Source organism: Rattus rattus, chromosome 5 (assembly GCF_011064425.1).
Source record: "Rattus rattus isolate New Zealand chromosome 5, Rrattus_CSIRO_v1, whole genome shotgun sequence".
NCBI lineage: Eukaryota > Metazoa > Chordata > Mammalia > Rodentia > Muridae > Rattus > Rattus rattus.
The window spans coordinates 104,095,933-104,115,261 of record NC_046158.1 but is presented as its reverse complement, the minus strand read 5'-3'; the positions used below and the strand labels follow the sequence as shown (position 1 = coordinate 104,115,261).

General features: G+C 42.2%; 1 protein-coding gene across 1 annotated transcript in view; it reads left to right on the top strand.

Moving 5' to 3' along the window:
• The first annotated feature begins 670 nt into the window (after positions 1-670).
• Positions 671-19,329, top strand: part of Secisbp2l (SECIS binding protein 2 like) — a 43,595-nt gene continuing 24,936 nt past the window's right edge. The window contains exons 1-7 of the mRNA XM_032904122.1: positions 671-1,019; positions 8,810-8,988; positions 10,680-11,004; positions 12,985-13,120; positions 15,336-15,562; positions 15,828-15,852; positions 16,186-16,301. Coding sequence (XP_032760013.1) covers positions 996-1,019; positions 8,810-8,988; positions 10,680-11,004; positions 12,985-13,120; positions 15,336-15,562; positions 15,828-15,852; positions 16,186-16,301 — 1,032 coding nt within the window. The 5' untranslated portion in view covers positions 671-995. The remainder of the gene's footprint in view (positions 1,020-8,809; positions 8,989-10,679; positions 11,005-12,984; positions 13,121-15,335; positions 15,563-15,827; positions 15,853-16,185; positions 16,302-19,329) is intronic.

Below are 19,329 nucleotides of genomic sequence, written 5' to 3'. Positions count from 1 at the left end.
GTGACCCAAACAGCAGTCAACTCTCTCTTTCTTCACTGAAGTATGTATAATTCAACTGACTGACGTTATCAAGCCAGAACTCTTGTGGAAAGCTTGTGTGTGTTGGAGGCTGGGCTAACTCCCCAGAGGGAATCTTCTAGTAGGGGTCTAGTTTCAAGGCTGACTCTAGGCTTTAAGGAGCTGATGGTCTGAAGATTTAAAGGAGCAATTCTTAACCATAAGGGGAAAGCAGAGAAGATAATCGTTTTTTGGGTAGTTATACAGATTCTGGGTACAAATAGGGTTCCAAATGGACAAAATCAACCTGGAATTGAGGCTAGATATGAGTCTGGAACCTGGACAATAACATTAATTAATCATTATTTGTGGAGCTTTTTAACAGGGCTTCTTTCTCATGGATTCTCTGTGTGTGCAATTTATTTGTGCACTTTTCTGAAGGCAAGCTTGTTCGTTGTTTTTATTTTTAGAGTCCGGACAGGATCACAGGACTAGTGAGCAGCTAGCCACAAGCTCTTACAATATCCCTAGTAGGTTTTGGCTCCTGAAAAGTCTCTGAGGTGCCGGCAACGTGAACATAGGCGTCTCACGTTTGAGGGAGTCCAACCCTCCTGGGTAAATAGTCTTGGGAGGAGTGTGGCTCGAGGCACCTAACCAGGCAGTACCCTTGGCCTTGGCTGTCCGCCAGCCACCCCCGGCCACCCCCGCTCGGGTCGATCCTTGGCCATCCCCGCCCCTGAACGTCTCCATTTCCTACTGCGCCTCCGCCCTTTTGGCCCGGCTCGGCTTCCGTCCCAGATGATCCCTCCCCGGGGCGGCCGCCGCCGCCTCCACCGCCTTGAGCTAGAGCCGCCTCCCCAGCCAGTGGCGTAGCCGAGTCGGCGTCCAGCCGGCGGTGCGGAGCGGACGGAGCCCGGCGGGACCGAGCGGGGGGCCATGGAGAAAGCGGCCCGCGGCTCTGCGCACACCGACTAGAGCCGGCGCCCGCCGCCGGCGCCATGGACCGAGCGCCGGCCGAGCAGGTACGCGAGCGCCGGGGCTGCTCTCGGGCCTCCGGGGCCGGCAGGCCGCCTGGGCTGAAAGGCCGGGGGTGGTGGACCGGGGCCGTCTGAGCTCAGCGGCGAAAAGCGTTGCCCTTGCAGCAGTCTGGAGTGTATTCCTTTTATGAAGAGAGTACCGTGGTTTCCCCCTGTTTTCCTATCTAGTTACTTTGCTAATAATTCCTTTTAAAATGGAACAAGAGTTGAGCTCATATTCGTATTCGCACAGTAGTTCCATTAGTGGTCTGTTTAGTGTTTTGATTGCATCAAATTCTTGCTGGAAGTGTTGGGAGGAATGCTAATGGCAGGGTGAAAAATAACTTAAAAGAATAGTGTCATGTTTCCTCCTCCCCCCAGTATTTTACAGCTTCCCTGGAAATGACTTAATTTGATTGTGATTTTTGTTCGCTGTCAGTTTCCCTATTCCAGGGCCTCGGTCAGTTAGTCACATAGTTGAAAAGAGAGAACACTGATGACTTGCCTGTTAGTTTTGCAAATAGTTAATTAACTGGAGTAAAGGAGATACCATCTCCCAAGTTTCTTAATTGTTTATTTCTAGTTATCGACAGTTTTGATTTCGAGTTGCAGACTTTTCAAGCCAAAACACAGCTTTCTAATTTTGAACCCTTAGTCATTTACGTTGTTGATTCTTGTCATACTGTCTATTTTATCCTGGATCTCTTATGGAGGATCTTCCCTACCTCAGCACTTTCCACAGGGCCTTTCCACACAGACTTTAAAAAAAAAAAAAAGGAAAGCAAAGCTTTGTGAGAAGTTTGTTTTTATTAAAGAGCACAAATGACCAAGAGAAAATTGATGAGGGACCACTGGGTAAATACACACTTGACTGTGGCCCGGAGTATTATGTTATGGGTTGTAGTAAATTTAATTAAAACATTGTTTTTGAGAGTAATTTTGAAAAAAGGATCCGAGAGTTCAAGCCCTGACAAAGGAAGAAGGAAATTTCCTTGCACGTGTGTCCCTAATGAAAGGGTGGGACACTTTTGTCCTTCGTGGGCGCTCAGGAAGCACTAATGCATATGTATTATATGTACACTATATACGGCTCCTTTCATCTCAGAGGAAATGTAATTACCTAGTTAGATGGTAGCATCTAGCATAGCTCTTCGCATGTGATTATCCTAAGAGCAAGTGTAGCAGACTATTTAGAGAGCATCCTCCCCTGTCATCCCACAAACCCCACCATGTACTTAAACCCTTGAAACTCTGAGAGCTAGAAAAAAAGCCATGCGAAAGTATTTTATGTTGAAGGCTTTTGTTTGTTTGTTTTTCGTTTTCGTTTTTTAACCTTCGGTACCTCTTGCCTCAGCTTGGCCTGAAGTGGGGGAAGTACAAGACAGCCTTAGTTAGGTAAAGGCCTTCAAGAAGTGTTGGTGATATGTGCCAAATTCCCATCCCCCACGGCAAGTGTTTTGGTTTTTCCTTTTAAACCGTTGTTGGCTTATATTCAGAATTTCTGGAAATGCCTACAGTATTAACTGTTGTCAGGCTAGCAGTTTGCATAAGTTAGTTTGTGATAATTGTACTCCACTCAGACTTGTTGCATCCCAAGTTAACCTAAGTAATAAATCCTTGGCGGACTGCACAGGAGTTTCTTAAATCTAAGCATTGTGTCTGACGGCATCCGCACCGTAGGCTTTGTAACCCACTGCTTACATAAGCTCTTTTTATAAGAAGATAAGCCTAATATATGTCCATAAGGAGCAAGTCATTGGTGATAGAGTGCTAGATGAATAATCCTAATTCTAGTAATGACCAGAGTCATCTTCCAACTGGAAGCCTTTCCAGTATTCTCTTTTACCAAGACTATTAAGTCAAAACAACTTTTAACTGTCAGAGTTAGCTGTTGTAAAGACATTATTTGGTATGATATTTTCGTGTGTGTGTGTGTGTGTGTGTGTGTGTGTGTGTGTGTGTTACGAGTGGGAGGTAAATGTGCATAGTGTGAATATAGAGGTCAGAGGTCAAGGTTGGGCGGATATCATCCTCTGCTTCTCTTTGCCTTACTTTTTTTGTCTCACTGCACCTGGGACTTACTGACGCCGCTAGACTGGGTGACTAGCAAATCTCAGGGATCTTCCTCTCTGTGCCTCACAGAGCTGGGGTTCCAGGCTCCTACCTGTGAACTAGCTTTTTGCCTGGGTGCTAGGGAGCTGAATTCAATCCAGTCTTCATTTTCACACAACAAGTGCTTTACCATGACCTCCTTTTTCTCAGTAATAATGATAATGATAATAGGGCTTATGTAAAGGGGTGGGAAGTATGAATTATGGATTCATTTGTTTACATTGATTCCGTGTCTCTGTTTAGGAAACCAGGCGTGTTTTGGAATGTTTAAATAAATAATGAGCGTAGAAGTGACAGGACACTGAGGTTCACAGGCTGTTGTATATTGTCTCAGAACTCTAAAGTCACCTTAACTTTAGTACATTCAGGTCAGACTTCTAGAAGGACCTACAGAATCACTGATTATTCTCTTTCATTCCTAGAAAAACAAACGCAGTGAATGCCTGGGGCTCTGTGTAGTTTTGTCACATATAAGAATATAAGATTGGGCTAGTGAAGTGGCTCGTTTGGTAAAAGTTCTTGCTATCAAGTCTGACCTGGAACCCATGGAAAAAGAACATTCCATATACGTATCACATACATGCATGGACATAAAATAACATGATAAAAATAGGAAATGGTTTGAACTCTGTAGCAGCACTCCAAAGTAAAGGCATAGTCAGTAGGTCCCACATCCCTGAAACAACCAGCTGGATCACAAATACATTGAGGGAAAAAGTTGAGTCTGTACTAAACATGTGCAGGCTTATGTCTTTGTTGTGCCCCAAACAACATAGTATAAGAGATACTTACATAGCTCTCGAATTTGTTAGCTGTTGTAATTAGTGGAGAATTAGGTAAACAGAACAGTGAAGGGCATGCATGGCCTGTGTAGTTCACACTCACTCCAAGATCTGAGCATCTGTGGACCATTAAGACTGTAGTGAAGGTCCATACCCGTCTTGCACAATTAGACAACTGTATTGTGTTACTATAAAACCTTTATTATCCAGTCACTATTGACATTTTTATGGGAAGTTACCAAACATACTATATTTTTAAAATAATACTCTGAATCAGAGTGCGTTCATTTAGAGAAGATATTTTTATAAAACAAAATAAAATAATTTGTTTATAAAACAAAATAAAAAACAATGATATTAGAAAAATATTAACTAAATATCAAAGGTCAAAGACAAAAAAATAGAATGGTAGGTTATTCGAAAAGTATAACTATGTATCACATGTAAACCATAGAGTATGACTGACATTCTCTGACACAGATGTAGTCATGAGCACGCTGTGTTACTGTAAACCACGGAATATGACTGAAGTTGTGTTCTAACACAGATGTGTGATCATAAACACTCTCTGTGTTACATAGTTTAAGAGGAAAATAAAATTGTCCATCAAGGCAAGAGGTCAGGGGAGAAACTTCATATAAAGCAAGCAAGAAAATAAGTGTAAAAGCAGGATTAACAAATTAAATACTATGAAAGTTATACATGTGAAGGGGTGACTTAATTTCTAAAACACCATCAAGTCTTAACAGGCTCTAATAGTCCTGTGGGAAGCGTGTGAGTGGGAGGTGAATGGTCACTCTGCCTCCCCTGCCGATTTCCTCACTGGTCTCGAAGCCTGAGAGCAGGTGTGGATCTCACGCTTCCTTCCCCCAGGAGGCCCTTATTTTATCTGAACCACTGGGCGTAGAAAGCATCTTAGAGTTTGATGCATTTTCACCTTAACATAGGATGTGGAGGTCTCATGGTCTCCTCCTGTGGGTGTGTGGGACATACTCTTGAGTTTCACTGTGGGAGAGTGTCTCATCATGTTCTACTTTAGTTCTGACTTTAGGTGGGTGTCACTTTGCTGTCGCCTAATCTGGGAGATTATTTGCATTCTCCTGGAGGCTTCTCTGAGGAAGCAGTGTGGGTTCTCTGCTGCACTGTGCTTTTGACTGCTCTCTGGGCCTGTGCTCATCTTGGTACAGTGCCTTTCTGAGCATGAGCCAGGGTGGCTGTCATCGAGGCTCTGTGTGATCCCAGGGTATGGGAAATGGACTCTCTTACAGAGGCATTTTATACTTTTATGTTCGAATAACATCTTTGGTTTTCTAGGTTTTACATAAACTGCATTTTATTATTGACATTAGTAAGTGAAATGCATGAATATTTTCACAGAATTATTCAGATTTTTCATTAGTTTAGGAAGTTCTGAAATAACTTGTGTTTTTGAAGCAGACAGTAAATATAAAAATGATTATACTGTCATTGGAGTTCCGCTTACTTTGTATTTTTTATGTTTACTTTGTGTATATGAGTGTTTGGCTGCATGTTTGTGTACAGGTGTGTGGCTGGTGTCAGTGGGGATCAGAAGAGGGCAACAGGTCCTCTAAACTGGAGTTACAGTTGTGAGCTGCCAAGTGGGTGCTGGGAATAGAACCCGGGCCCTCTGGAAGAGCAGTCAATGCGCTTAACTGCTGACCTCTCTCTAGCCTATATTTACATTTGCTTAACAGTAAGCTAACAGTTTACTTCTTTAAAGTGTAATTCTCAGATGGCTCAGTGGTTAAGAGAGCATAGGACTCACCAGTGGACCCAAGTTTACTTCCCAGTACCCACATAGGGTGGCACACAGTTACCTGTGACTCTGGTTCCACAGCACTCTACCCTCTAGCTGCATATGCCCACTCACTTCCCTTCCATGCACACAATCACAGACAGTCATACACACACACACACACACATGTAAAAGATGAAAGAAACCTTTAAACCTGTATATATAAGTATGTAGACCATGAGCTATACATGCTGGTACACACCTATGAGAGAGTGAGACAGGGGATCATGAGTTCAAGGCTAGCCTGGGAATAATGAGACACTTAAAAAAATGGCAATAAAAACTAGTAACTAAAACATGGAAATTCAAACCGAGGAATACTATTATAAAGTAGTAGTAGTCTAACTTTTCAGTATTTTCAGACATTTTTCTTTGCTTTCTATACTAATATTAAAAGTTGCCAAATTTTACATTTTGACATTTGGACTTTAAAGGATTAGTTTGCCCTCAGCATTGCTTTGTGGGCTGTTAGATGTATGGTAGATGATCGAAGGCCTCAAAGTCACAGAGAACAACTTTGGAAACCATGTAGAGGTGGAACCGTGGGAGAAAGCTTGTCAGTCTGTTCTTTCTGACGATGTCTTCTGCTTATGCAGCTGTTGACTGTGGTGGCTTCTCCTCTTTTTCTTTGCTAAAAACTAAGGATCATTTCAATATTTGCAAATTTTATTGTTGAACTCTGGTATCTGGAATTGCACTTAGAGTAGAAATCAGTACAGGAGCATTGGTCTTCAAAGATGCATTCATGTGTGTGCCTGTGCGTGTGTGCACCTATGTGCAGTGTGCCTGTGTATCTGTGCCTGTGTGCACACAATGGCTTATGTAGCCATACATTCCGAACAAGTCACTTGGAGCTGTCACATGTTTATATAAAGTACAAATGAAGCCGTATGAAGAAGCTTGTTGCAACTTTTACTATGAGCAAGAATTTGAGTTTGTTACCAAAGTAATTGATTAGGTTGTTTGCTTTTGATGACTTAGTCTTTTTTGGGGGGGTAAGAGAGGTGGGTGGGCACAGGAAAGAAGTCAAGAAAAGTGATATTTTAAAACTGTTTATAGTTAGTTATTCTGACTCCTTTTTTCACTATAGACATTTGATGTATTCATATTCTTTGCTTTATAAAATACTAATAAGTATTAATCTAGATTCTTACAACTCTTTAGAGTTCTTCTATGTTCAGGACTCTGATTTTAAAAGAAATCCTTAAAAATTACATTTTAGTGTAATTAAAATAGAACCCCCCCCTGCACCTGTATAAACTGTATAAAGAGGTTCTCATCATCTGCATTGTTATTGGAAGTCAGCTTTTTTCCAAGTAGGAAATCCCTTTATTGGGATGCTGTGTTTTAGTTTTGGGTGGCCGAGTGAGACCTGCCATCTCCCTGGCACTCGGAAGTGTTCTGCGTGAGTTGTACTTGAGGACGCCACGGGTCACACAGTGAACATAGCTCACAGGTGTCTGCTCCCTCGTTTGTTAGTGGTGTGAATGACAACGGCACAGTGCAGGGTGGACGGCAGCTCTGTCTCCCCCACTTTGACAAGCATTTCTCATATGAATCCCGGACTGTGTGGACCATTCATCTTTTCAGAGGAAATCCTTATATTTAAGTTTTCAGGCATTTGTTATTACTTTTATGAGACAAATCCGTGTTTTTGTGAGAGCGTTTATTAAATGTCATCCTACTGAATTTAGTAGAAAAATGTCCTGGTTAGGACTATTGTTTTTTAAGGTAATTGTTTTGATTGGCTGAAATATTGACCAAATTTTACCAACTTTGTTTTATTAAAAGAAAGTGGTATTTTTTAGATTATAAATTTACATAGTTAACATTCTGTTTTTAAAGAATATACTGCAGATTTATTTTTAAATTTTATTTTTGCTCTTGAGGCAAGGTCTCTAACCCAGGTTGGCCTTTAATTCTGTGTAGTAGAGGACAGATGAGTTTTGAACTTGAGCACCTCCTGATTTTCTACCTCTCAAGTGCTGGGATTCCAAACACGTACCACCATGCCGGATTCATGTGGTGCTAGGAGCTGACCAGGGCTTTATGCACGCACACTAGACAAGTACTCTACCAACTGAATTAGACCTCCAGTCTCCCCCAAGCTCCTTCTCGAGAGACAGTCTTGACCTATCCAGATCTGACTTGAATTCACTAAAGCCAGGCTGGTCTCAGGCTCATGGCAGACTTCCTACTTCAGCCTTGTAAGGGCTAATGAGCTACCCTCTCCACACCCTGTAGATATTTTTACACTTCAAAAACTTAAATTTGTTAAATATAACTTGCAGAAAATTACTGAAATCAACATACAACTTGATAACAAGTTCAATGGCGTAAACCTCTCTAATTAAACTACAGAACTTTGCAGGGACCCCCAAACTCTACTTAGCTGCTATTTCCCTTTTCCTAAAAGTGTGTTCCTGTCCAAATTGTTAGAGAGCTCATTTTCTTAATACTTTTCCATGTATGTATTGTCCCCGAGTAAGAGTTTTCTGTGGCTTTTAACTGTCTGGAGCTGTATATAGGAAAGATGCCCGGGAGCCAAGGGACTGAGGGGGAGTCCTTAGGAGGCAGCGCTGTGCCCGACGCCCACCAGGCAAGGTCACCCTCACCATTTTCCCTCCAAGTTTAACTGTGAAACATAATTTTTTTCCTTTAGGTTTTAGATTCATCTTCATGAATCTGCCCTTCATTTTAATTTAATGATACAAAACTTAATTTCCTGCAATGGACTACTTTTTCAACTATTCAAAGAAATGAAATTATTCCTCAAAACTTGAGCTGAATGACTTTTCTCCCTTTCAGAATTAACAAGAAATACAGCTTTGTCCACCGAGCTAGATGTCTTACTATGCCTTTATTTTTAGGCCTGAGGCTTGACTTCCGTCTACTCTATTAAATAGCTCTATTGCATAAGGACTGGTTTTACTGAAGCGCTGTGACTGGGATAGGTCTTACGTACTTTACACTGACTTTGTCCCTCCTCATGTTCTGTGGATATTGTTTGTAGAGACTCTTTATAGGTGACAAGTTTGTATTGGTTGTTCCTTTGTAACCCATGATTTCTGCTTTTCTCTTTGAAGAATGTGAAGCTTTCTGCTGAAGTAGAGCCCTTTGTTCCCCAGAAGAAGAATCTGGATGCGTTTGTGCTCCCCATGGCTCTCCCAACTGACAATGGAAGTGTTTCTGGGGTCGAACCAACTCCAATCCCCAGTTATCTAATTACTTGTTACCCATTTGTTCAGGAAAACCAGTCCAATAGGTAATTTTGTTATTCTTTATTGATGGGGAGATAGAACTTGGCAAAGTACATTAGTCTTTTTCATGACTTTCAAACTTTAATAATTTATTTGTATTTTTTTAAGAGGAAGTAATTTGAATATGCAGAAATTTGAAAGCTGTCCAAATGTATTATTTTCTTATTCTTTCTAAGAGGAAGTGCATTTTTCCAAACATGTCATTGAAATAAATTGCAGTATAGTAACCCAGGGGATATGTGTAGTACAAGAAACCTTTCTTTAAGGTTAGGTGCTTACTCTCATAATGGCCAGGACAATGTCTGGCACAAGAAGGAAACACGAGGGACAGGCGTTGAGGTGCTGTGGTTGCTGAGTGCTCATCTGGTGGCTTCTGTAATCTAGCAAACTTCCTGCAGCTCCGATAGCAGGAGCCTGGTAGCATTGAGGGTAGGGCTTGTGGGAGCTGTGATCAGCTTGCTGACTCCTGCAGACTGATGGGAAACCCACTGCTGTGGTTCATTGTATTGACATAGAGACGCACTTTCAGCCTCTTTCAAGTTATGCCACAAGCAGGAAATGGTATTTCTCAGCGCTGTGGGATAAGTGGGGGAGGCTCTATGGCCTTAGTGGCTCTGCACACTGTCTGCGGTGCACTTCTGTATGTCCACAGCCCATTGAAGCTCACTCAAATTCTAGGTGTGTGATGTACCTTGTGCAGTAGAAATGCCCCAGGGAATCTTCAGAGTTTCTTACAGCAGACTTGTCAAGGTACAAGCAGTAGCAAATACAGAATCCTCAGCTGGGCTTGGACCTCATTAAGAATCTTCGAATGTGCTGTCAGCACTGGAGTGGAGAGGTAGAGGCAGGAGGATCATGAACTCAAGGTGCCTTTGCTTTGTGAGATTCTGTTTGGTTTTGTTTGTTTTAAACATTGCATTACCAAATAATGTAGAGAATTTAAGTTTATAGGCTAAACTTAATAATACTAGTTTTCTCTGTAGCAAAATAGCCATGCTCAGTATGAGAAATTTAATGTGTTTTCTTGTCTTACTGTGCGGTAGTTGTTTGGAATTCATGAGCAAGCCATCCTTCTGAGTATCTAAGAATTGTTAGGATTTTGGTAGTAAGCTTTTCCTTTCATTTTGCTTTGTCATGGCAAAAGTGAGGAAAATGACCCCTCACTTTTCCACAGCAACTGTCGTCCAGGACAGCATCACCACTGCTGGGTAGGAACTGAATGCAGGATAAAGTGTCAGCGAAGTCTCCTGACTTCCTTGGCATGGGTCTTAGGCTGCCAAGGAGAGAAGCCAGGGCAAGACCTGAATTGGCTAAATGACTAGGGAAAGAGCAGGTATCGGGGGCCTCTATGTAAGAGTCGGCTGTTAGAGCATGGTGCACGGACTGTGAGCTACTGTCATGTGGACCCAAGCTAAGTGTTTCACTTTTAGTCAAACAGATCTTGAGGGCAGGTTGGGAAACAATTAATGGATGTGGAGTGTGGCAAGCTCTGAGGCTGGATTCCCTTATGCTGCCATGCTTTTGGTTATTACAAGTACAGGTTATCTCCCAAAAGCAAAGAAACCTGATGGTGTCAGTTGTCCTCTCCCCCTATAAGTATTGGGAGGGTACTGCTCTGTATGTTTTATTGTTTGTTCTGCTTTAACATCACTCTTGGATGTCAATAGATTGTTTTCTCTCTTGTTTGGTTTTGCAGACAATTTCCTTTATATAATAATGATATAAGATGGCAGCAGCCCAGCCCAAGCCCTACTGGACCCTACCTGGCCTACCCCATTCTATCTGCTCAGCCACCTGTTTCCACAGAGTACACCTATTACCAGCTGATGCCAGCACCCTGTGCCCAAGTTATGGGCTTCTATCATCCTTTCCCTACACCTTACTCCAACACCTTCCAGGCTGCAAACACTGTCAATGCCATAACCACCGAATGCACCGAGCGTCCAAATCAGCTGGGGCAGCCTTTCCCGTTGTCCAGTCATCGGAGCAGGAATGGTAATAGAGGGCCAGTTGTGCCAAAAGTGAGTGGCCACACTCTGTGTATAGTTTTTAAATGTGATATTTCTGTTGTTAATACTAGTATAGGTAATTTACTACTTGTACCATTGGCCTTTAATGCTTAATTTGCTATCAAGTATTCATCACTATAGAAAGTGTAATAGGCATATTATTTTAAAAAATAATTTTTCTTGTGACATTTATTGCCCTACTTGATTGATAATGTAATTTCAAGTCATCTTCATGATCATTCAGAGAGTTTTACATAAACATAATTCACAATTATTTCTAAATTATCTCAATTTAGTGCTAAAATTGCATAGTGACAATGCCAACATTCAGTGGATCACATGGTTGAATCTTACTGTACCTCAAGCTCTCTCAGTCTTCTGAAATCAGCAGAAGAATGAAAAAAATGTTAGTGGATTCTCAGAGTCCTTTGACCACAGCGTCTATATTTTGAGTTATTAGTGGGAGTAGCACTTTGTTGTTTAGGAGAGTAAAAAACAAGTAAGGAATGAAGCCACTTCCATTCAAGGCCAGGATTTGATTTTGATGTCAATCCATTCATCTATCTATCTATCCATCCATCTATCTATCTCTCATCTCTATCTATCTATCTATCTATCTATCTATCTATCTATCTATCTATCTATCTATCTATCTATCTATCTATCCATCCATCCTTCTATCTATCTATCTATCTATCTATCTATCTATCTATCTATCTATCTATCTATCTGCACACACACACACACACACACACACACACACACACACACACACACATTAAAGATGCAATGCAGTGCTTCTTTTTCTGTTAATTCCGTAAAGGGCTTAGTGTCAAAGCTTGAGGAAAGCCCGTTAGTAACCAACGCTGCTCACAAGAAGACATTTCTGTCAGTTCCAGAGCTGTTGCTCTTTCCAGACTCCATTAGTTAGTTTCCTCAGTAAAAAGTTTTTGCTGCTTTTTAGCATAATTTTTAAAAATGAAAAACAAGCAGCAGAGATTATCTTGAAAGTATTTTGCCTTGGTTCATGGAAACATTGTGGGTCAAGGGAACTTTTTGGACCACCAAGCATGAAAAGGACAGGTTGAAAAGCAGGAGAGTGGTGTATATTTCCAGGCGTTGGGAGAGTGGGATGGCTCAGAATGGCTCCTCAGAGTTCCAGTGCAGAGACCTTCAGTCAGAGTCTGGTGTGTAAATCGCTGTTGAGGAACAGTTACTCCTGGTTAAAAATATGAGGAAGAAATGAGCTCTGTAGTGTTTCCTGTCAGGACTCCAAGGCAGAGATATTTTGCTCATCTTTGTTATGAATTTAGTCACAGGGTAACTTTTAATACTTTTATTACCTTTTAAAATAAAAATATATAACCCTTCATATGACACTATTAAAACCTCGTTAATTGGGGTTGGGGATTTAGCTCAGTGGTAGAGCGCTTGCCTAGCAAACACAAGGCCCTGGGTTCAGTCCCCAGCTCCGAAAAAAAAGAGAAGAAAAGAAAAAAACCCAAAAAAACCCAGAACAAGCAAACAAAAAAAAAAAACCTCGTTAATTGTTAATAATTGATTTAAAAAATAAAAATGTAGGTAAAAACTAAAACCAAGTCAGGTTAATTTAGTGAGGCACTCGGCATAGTTGTTGGGAGCCAATCACCTGTCTTCTGCAAGAGCAGAAAGCAGTTTTAAGCCATCTCTGCAGTCCTTACAATATTCTTTTGAAACAGGGTCTCAGTATGTAGCCGAGCTGGCCTTGAGCTCACAAGGCAGAGACAGAGTCCCAAACTAATTGGAGTGTTCGTGCTTATCTAAAAACGTGTTGAGTGTGCTTATCTTATGGTGCATTGTTTAGCCTCTGATGCTCCTTAGTGGATAATGTTTTGTGGGACACATTTAGGTCTTTCTGTAATGACTGTGTAGTTTATGTTTAGTACATTCCCTCATTCACTGGCCGCTGCTTCTTTTTTTTTTTTTTTCCTTCGTCTTTTAAACTTAACTCAGCCACAGCTTTTACAACAACATATAAAAAACAAAAGACCACAGGTGAAGAACGTGGCTACTCAGAAAGAAACAAGTGCAGCAGGTCCTGATAGCCGATCAAAGATTGTGCTTCTGGTTGATGCCTCACAGCAAACTGGTAAGGCAGTACTCTGTCTGCTTATTTACTTGTTGCTCTCACATGTGTGGGTAGGTGTGTGTAGGTCAACATTGATACTGAACGTCCTCTGTTGCTTTCCTTCCTTCATATTGAGGCAGGGGCTCTCACTGAGCCTGGACCTCCTTCGATGCCTTGGCTAGTGTGTCTAGCTAGCTTGTGTTTGGGACTCTGTCTCTGCCTTCTGAGCTCAAGGCCCTCTCAGCTACATTCTGAAACCCTGTCTCAAAAGAATATTGTAAGGACTGCAGAGACGGCTCAGTGCTTAAAACTCTTACTGCTCTTCCAGGGGTCAGGTGATTGGCTTCAACAGCCGTGTCATGTGCCTCACGGTGGCCTGTAACTACAGCTCCATGGAGTCTGACACCTCTGGTCTTGTGACCATCTGTACTCCACCCCCCCCCTATTCAAAAAAAAGTAAAAAAAAAAAAAAACAAACTGTAAACATAATGAAACTCATTTCATATAAGTGATATATATCCACAAAAACTCTTAAAAATACCATCACATATGAGAGGATTCCCTAAACTGGTGTAGATTGACATGAATGAAGTAGTTTTTGCTCTTCATTATGCAGTCCTTTCTGTTGGATATTTAGTCATATTACCTTATATATGAGCAGAAAGAGTATCTTGGAATTAGTTAAACGCCATCTTGCTGTGTAGGGCCTAAAAGCAATGTGCTTAATGGGCTGCAATGCCTGCAGTAGTTATGGGGAAAGTCGTGCATTCCAGAGCTGTCCTTCCTCATGGTGATCCATTTCTGCATCCCTTTGTAAACCCTGGCAAGGTTCTGAACAGTACTGTCTGAACTGGGTACATGCTTTTTTGTTTGTTGAGACATGATTTTTCTGTGTAGTCCTGGTTGTCATGGGAATCACTGTAGACTAGGCTAGCCTTGAACGCAGAGATCTGTCCGCCTCTGCCTCCAAGAGCTGCTGTTAAAGGCAAGGGCCATCATGCCTGGCTTTAGGTTTTTTGAGGTGGGAAGGGAGAGGGAAACACATGTTTTTAATCCCAGCATTAGGGAGACAGAGGCATGTGGATCTTGAGTTTGAGCCTAGCCTGGTCTACAAAGGCAGTTCTAGGATACAAGTGTAAAATGATGATTAATATTCTGTATATATTAGTTAATGCTGGAAATTAATATGGCAGCAGCTCTTAACCAGCTAGTGCCCTAAACAACCACACAGAGCTTAGGCCTTAGCTGGGTAGACTCTCATCTAAATTAACCTGACCACCTAGCCCCATCTGCCACACGGTTAGCTATACCTTCTAGACCCATAGTCACGTCCATCTCCTCTCGTGGATCCTGGCAAAAGTACTTCTTTCTTCCCAGAGTTCCTTTGTGTTCTGCCTTCCATTTCCTGCCCAACTAACTGGCCATCAGATTTTTACTAAAGCCAGTCAGCTTTCATTGAATCCCTTCTTTGACAGTTTCATGCACACATTTTGATTATCGTGCCCCTCGTTCCCTCCAATCAACAGTGGGTTGGTTGTTTGCTTTGAGATAGGAACTCAGGGTAGCTCTAACTGACCTGTACTGAGCTCTGTAGACTAGGCTGGCCTTGAACTCATAGAGATCCTCCTGCCTTTGCCTCCTGAATACTGGGATTAAAGTTATATGCCACCATGCCCAGCTGTTTGTTTTTAATAGCAAAACAACCGAAGCGTACCGTGAGTGGTAGAAAGTTTAAATGCATTAGTTTACCCATGTAAAAGCAGTCTGTATTACAGTGGCATTAATTATTAGCACTGTACAGCTGAAGGTTAAAACTAATGTGGAGGGAGCTGGGATAAGAAGATGCAGCTGATATTTTGGTAATATAATAAAAAGCTATAAAAGTGCATGCTTTCTGTTTTAGAATTATGAAAATCAATGGAAAATCCATAAGGGAAAGTGAGTGAAAACTAAACACAGGGTAGTGGTGAGGGGTAAGTGGTAGACTGCTGAGGCACGTGTGGTGGCCTCGAAAGGTTAGCCGTGTCCTCTCTTAAAGGGCTGGTCATGTTTAGAATTATGATACAAGTATTTTATTTTTATAATGACACTGTGTTACAAGTTGTTAGGAGCATTTTAAATGATTTTTTCAGAGTCACATTTTTCCATTTACAAACTGCCATTTTAATTAATAATTTAACAAGAATGTATAAACTTGGTCATCATAATTGTCCACTTGCCTTGCCTTGCCCTGTAGATTTCCCATCAGACATTGCTAATAAGTCTCTCTCGGAGAGCACAGCCACAATGCTCTGGAAAGGCAAAGGCAGGAGGAGAAGAGCGTCCCACCCTGCTGCAGAGTCCTCCAGTGAGCAGGGGGCCAGTGAAGCTGACATTGACAGCGACAGCGGTTACTGCAGCCCCAAGCACAACAACCAGCCTGCACCAGGGGCTCTGCGTGACCCTGCCTCTGGGACCATAAGCGTGCGTAATGCTCTGTTTCTATTTTGTGTTTGTTTGCAGTTTTTATTCCTGCTCTTAGTACTTTGTTGAAGCTGAAGCGCTCTTTTTTCTTTTTCTTTTGAGCAATTCTTAGTAACCATAGTACTTTACTTTTCTTGAAAATAGAAAGCACTCATTCTCAGTAACAATATACTTAACACTAGGTTAAATTATGAAACATTTGCAAGGTGTGGCATATTGCCTCTGAATTAGGAAGTAATCGTCCTCTCTGTTTCGTGTTTTTTAGCATTCGGAGTCCTCGGGCTGCACAGGTAATTATTTTCTGCAGTGTTTCTTTTTCTTTTCGTGTGTACTTTATTCTTTGTCCATTCAAGTTTTCCTTTAAGTGTGGAGCTAACCAGTGTTAGAACAAAGCCTGGAAGTCTCCAGTGCTTCGAGTTAATTGAGAAGTATATGTAGTGTCCTGAACACGTTGAGAAAATGTGGTGAAGACCATTATGCAGGATGGCATTTGTGTCACTAAGAGTGCACATGCAGTTTTAAACTTACAGAAAAATTCCGTGTCTGTAGTGACTCAGCTGTTTAGATTTTGGCCTTATTTATCAACAAATCTTATCTTTAATATCTTTACATATTTGATACAGGTGGTGTAAACTGGCCCAAAGTAACTTGCCAGGCAACTCAGAAAAGACCTTGGATGGAAAAAAACCAGGCATTTTCTAGAGGTGGAAGGCAAACCGAACAAAGAAATAATTCACAGGTACTTTGAATGATTTTGGAAATTTGATTAGGTGTGAGATGGATAAATTAAATTTATAATAATGGTGTAGCATTCAGGAATCAGAGTATAGCAATTAGGAATCACAGTATCCTTAAGTTTTAAAGATGCAAAAGTTATCTAAATGTGAACTCCTGTGGGCTGTGGTAAGCATGAGGATCTGAGTTTGACTCCCCAGCACCTACTTAAGTACTCTCGTAAGAGTACATCAACACTTAAGTACTCTCGTAAGAGTACATCAACAGTCACAGAGCTGGGGAGGCAGCCACCTTAGCTAACTGTGATCTTCAGGTTCAGTGAGAGAGGTTGTGTCTCAAAATAATAGGGTGGAGAGATGCAGAGGAAGGCACACACAATGATTGCATGAGTGCAGAGTTGCCATGCCCCAGGCCATGAGAACCTGCCTTACAGAAACAAATGTGGTTGTTTTCTGAGGAAGGACACCTCAGGTTTTTGTCTGAGAACACGAAGGCTTGCACACATGCATATGTGCATACATGAACACATGCATGCATATCACACACATACACAGGAAGCTCCTATAGCTATAACTTGTCAAATGCCTTTGCTAGTAAGGCATAAGTAATGACCTGGTAGGTAATGTGTTGCATGAAGGTGGTAAGAATATGGATGTAAGTGGTACCATGTTTCTACTCTGTGTCTGAGTAAGTGTGTTATAAAGTTTGGAAAAGAAGACCCCCATCTACCTTTCACTTGTTGTGCCTGTTTTCCTTCCATATCAAAACCTAGATCCTCTTCTCATTCTTAAGAATGGCTGTTTGAGCTAGTCAGGTATGCCTTTAATGCCAGCACTCAGGAGGCTGAAGCAGCAGATCCCAGTCACTTCAAGGCTATCCTGGTTTTCAAAGCAAGGTCCAGGACATCCAGGGCTACACAGAGAAACCCTGTCTCAAAAACAAAACAAAAAAGAATGAGTGGCTGAGCTTAAGGACTGCAGTCTGGTCTTTAGGCTTTCTAACCATGCAGTGGCTGTAGGATTAGGACAGCTTGTAGGATAAGGGTCAGTCTCTGGGCACCAGGCCTGCTGAACCATCTCTTCAGCTTGGATATTTTGATGTGGCTTATTACCACTCTTGTATACTAGTGCCATTGTCACATTGATGGTTACCTGGTGCCACAGTGTGGCCAGACTAGGCAGGTGCTGGTCAGTCATGCTGAGTGGGCTGTGCCCAGCTATGCCTCTGTCTACAGTGACTGTCTTCACGTGTTGTTTGGCTGTCAAATCAGGGAGTTGTTATTGGTCATTATTTCTCCTTTTCATTTTTGATAGGCTTCCTGGATTCCTTATATATCTAGTTAAGGAATTAGAGCTGTCATACACATACGAATGGACCCGAAGTTAGAGCAGAGCGATGGGTCTGTCTGCCTGCTGCTGCCCTTCACTAGCCAGACAGTCCCTCGGGCTGCCAGGAAGGAGGAGGGATGCCCCTTCCTGGTTCAGGCCATCTTTGTTTCAGGCTCACGAGGCAATCCAGCTTTAGCTTTATTTGATGATAAAGACTAAACAAAACGTGAAGTGTTTACTGACTTTGCTGGAGTTGGAACTGCCTGCCTTGCTAAGAGTCTGGGCTGGGTCCTGGCCTTGGTTTTGTTGTTTGCTCGTTTTGTATCTGTGTCCATTAAAGGAAATAACCCTGAGGGGAGGGGAAAAACATTTTAAGTCCTTTATCTCTGCCTGATAATTGGTGAGAAAAAAGAAGCCAAGCAGTGAGTGTATCTTGTTCTTTTTTTTTGAGGGGGGTCTTGCCCTAGAGCTGAGGCAAGTCTGGAACTTACTCAGCAGCCCAAGTTGCTCTGAACTTGCGACCTTCCTGCCTTAGTCTCCAAAGTGCTGCTGCCATGTGCCGCTGTACTTAGCAGATCTTTATTGTGTGCTTCCTCCTTCATTCCTAAAGCATTAGAGGTGGAGTTTGAGAGTGTATCTTCCCTCTACCACCGATGTTCCCTTGTGCTAAGATTTTTCTTAAGTATATATTTGTTTTTCCCCCAAATACCAACTCCTTTTTAAGTCAAAACATAATGCTGCTCCTTTGCAATTTCTGATTGTTTTCTAGACTTTAAAGGCTTTTAGAGGTGAATCCTACAGCAAATAGTGGCCTCTATTTATTTATACCAGTTCTTTTTTTGTGTGTCTTTGTGTGGGTGAGTGTCTGTACATGTGAATGTGTATAGTCCAACAAGTAACTGCAGAAGCTCTCCTTCCACCTCATGTGCATCCCAGGGGTCAAGCACAGGTCAACCAGGCTTCCCAGGAAACAAGCACTTTCACTCCCTAGATGTTCTCACCTGTCCTTGTGCTACTTTTATACTACAGTGTTTCCAGATATTTTTATCAGAGACTTAATGATGAATGGTAGCACATGGTTGTCCATATTATCAAAGCAGCGAGTACTTTTACTCACTGACATGGGACTGGAGAGCTGGCTGAGTGGGTAATAATGCTTGCTGTGCCAGCATGAGGACCTGGAAGTCCTCAGCACCTCTGTAAAGTGTTAGTCATGGATGTGTGTGTCAGAAACCCTGCCTCTGTGGGGGCAGAGACAAGGGGATTGCTACAGCTTCCTGGCCACCATCCTAGCTCCTGGTTCACTGAGAGACCCTGAATCCAGGGAATGAAGCTGAGCCTGACAGAGCAGGACACCCCATGCCTCTCTCTGACCTCTGTCTGCACACAGAGGCACATGCATCTGTGCAAACAAGTGTGCGCCTGTGCTACACACAGATTAACCATTGAAGATACAAACAGTGAAGGGAAAGCCAGGAGACGTACGGATCACATTCAGCTTGGCTCTTAGCAGTCCAGACTGACTGGCCAGCACGCCCCAGTCATCCCACTGGCTCTGCCTTCCTGCATTGGAATTAGAAGTACGTCCCCGGCGGGTTGGGGATTTAGCTAAGCGGTAGAGCACTTGCCTAACAAGCGCAAGGCCCTGGGTTCGGTCCCCAGCTCCGAAAAAAAAAAAAAAGAAAAAGAAAAAGAAGTACGTGC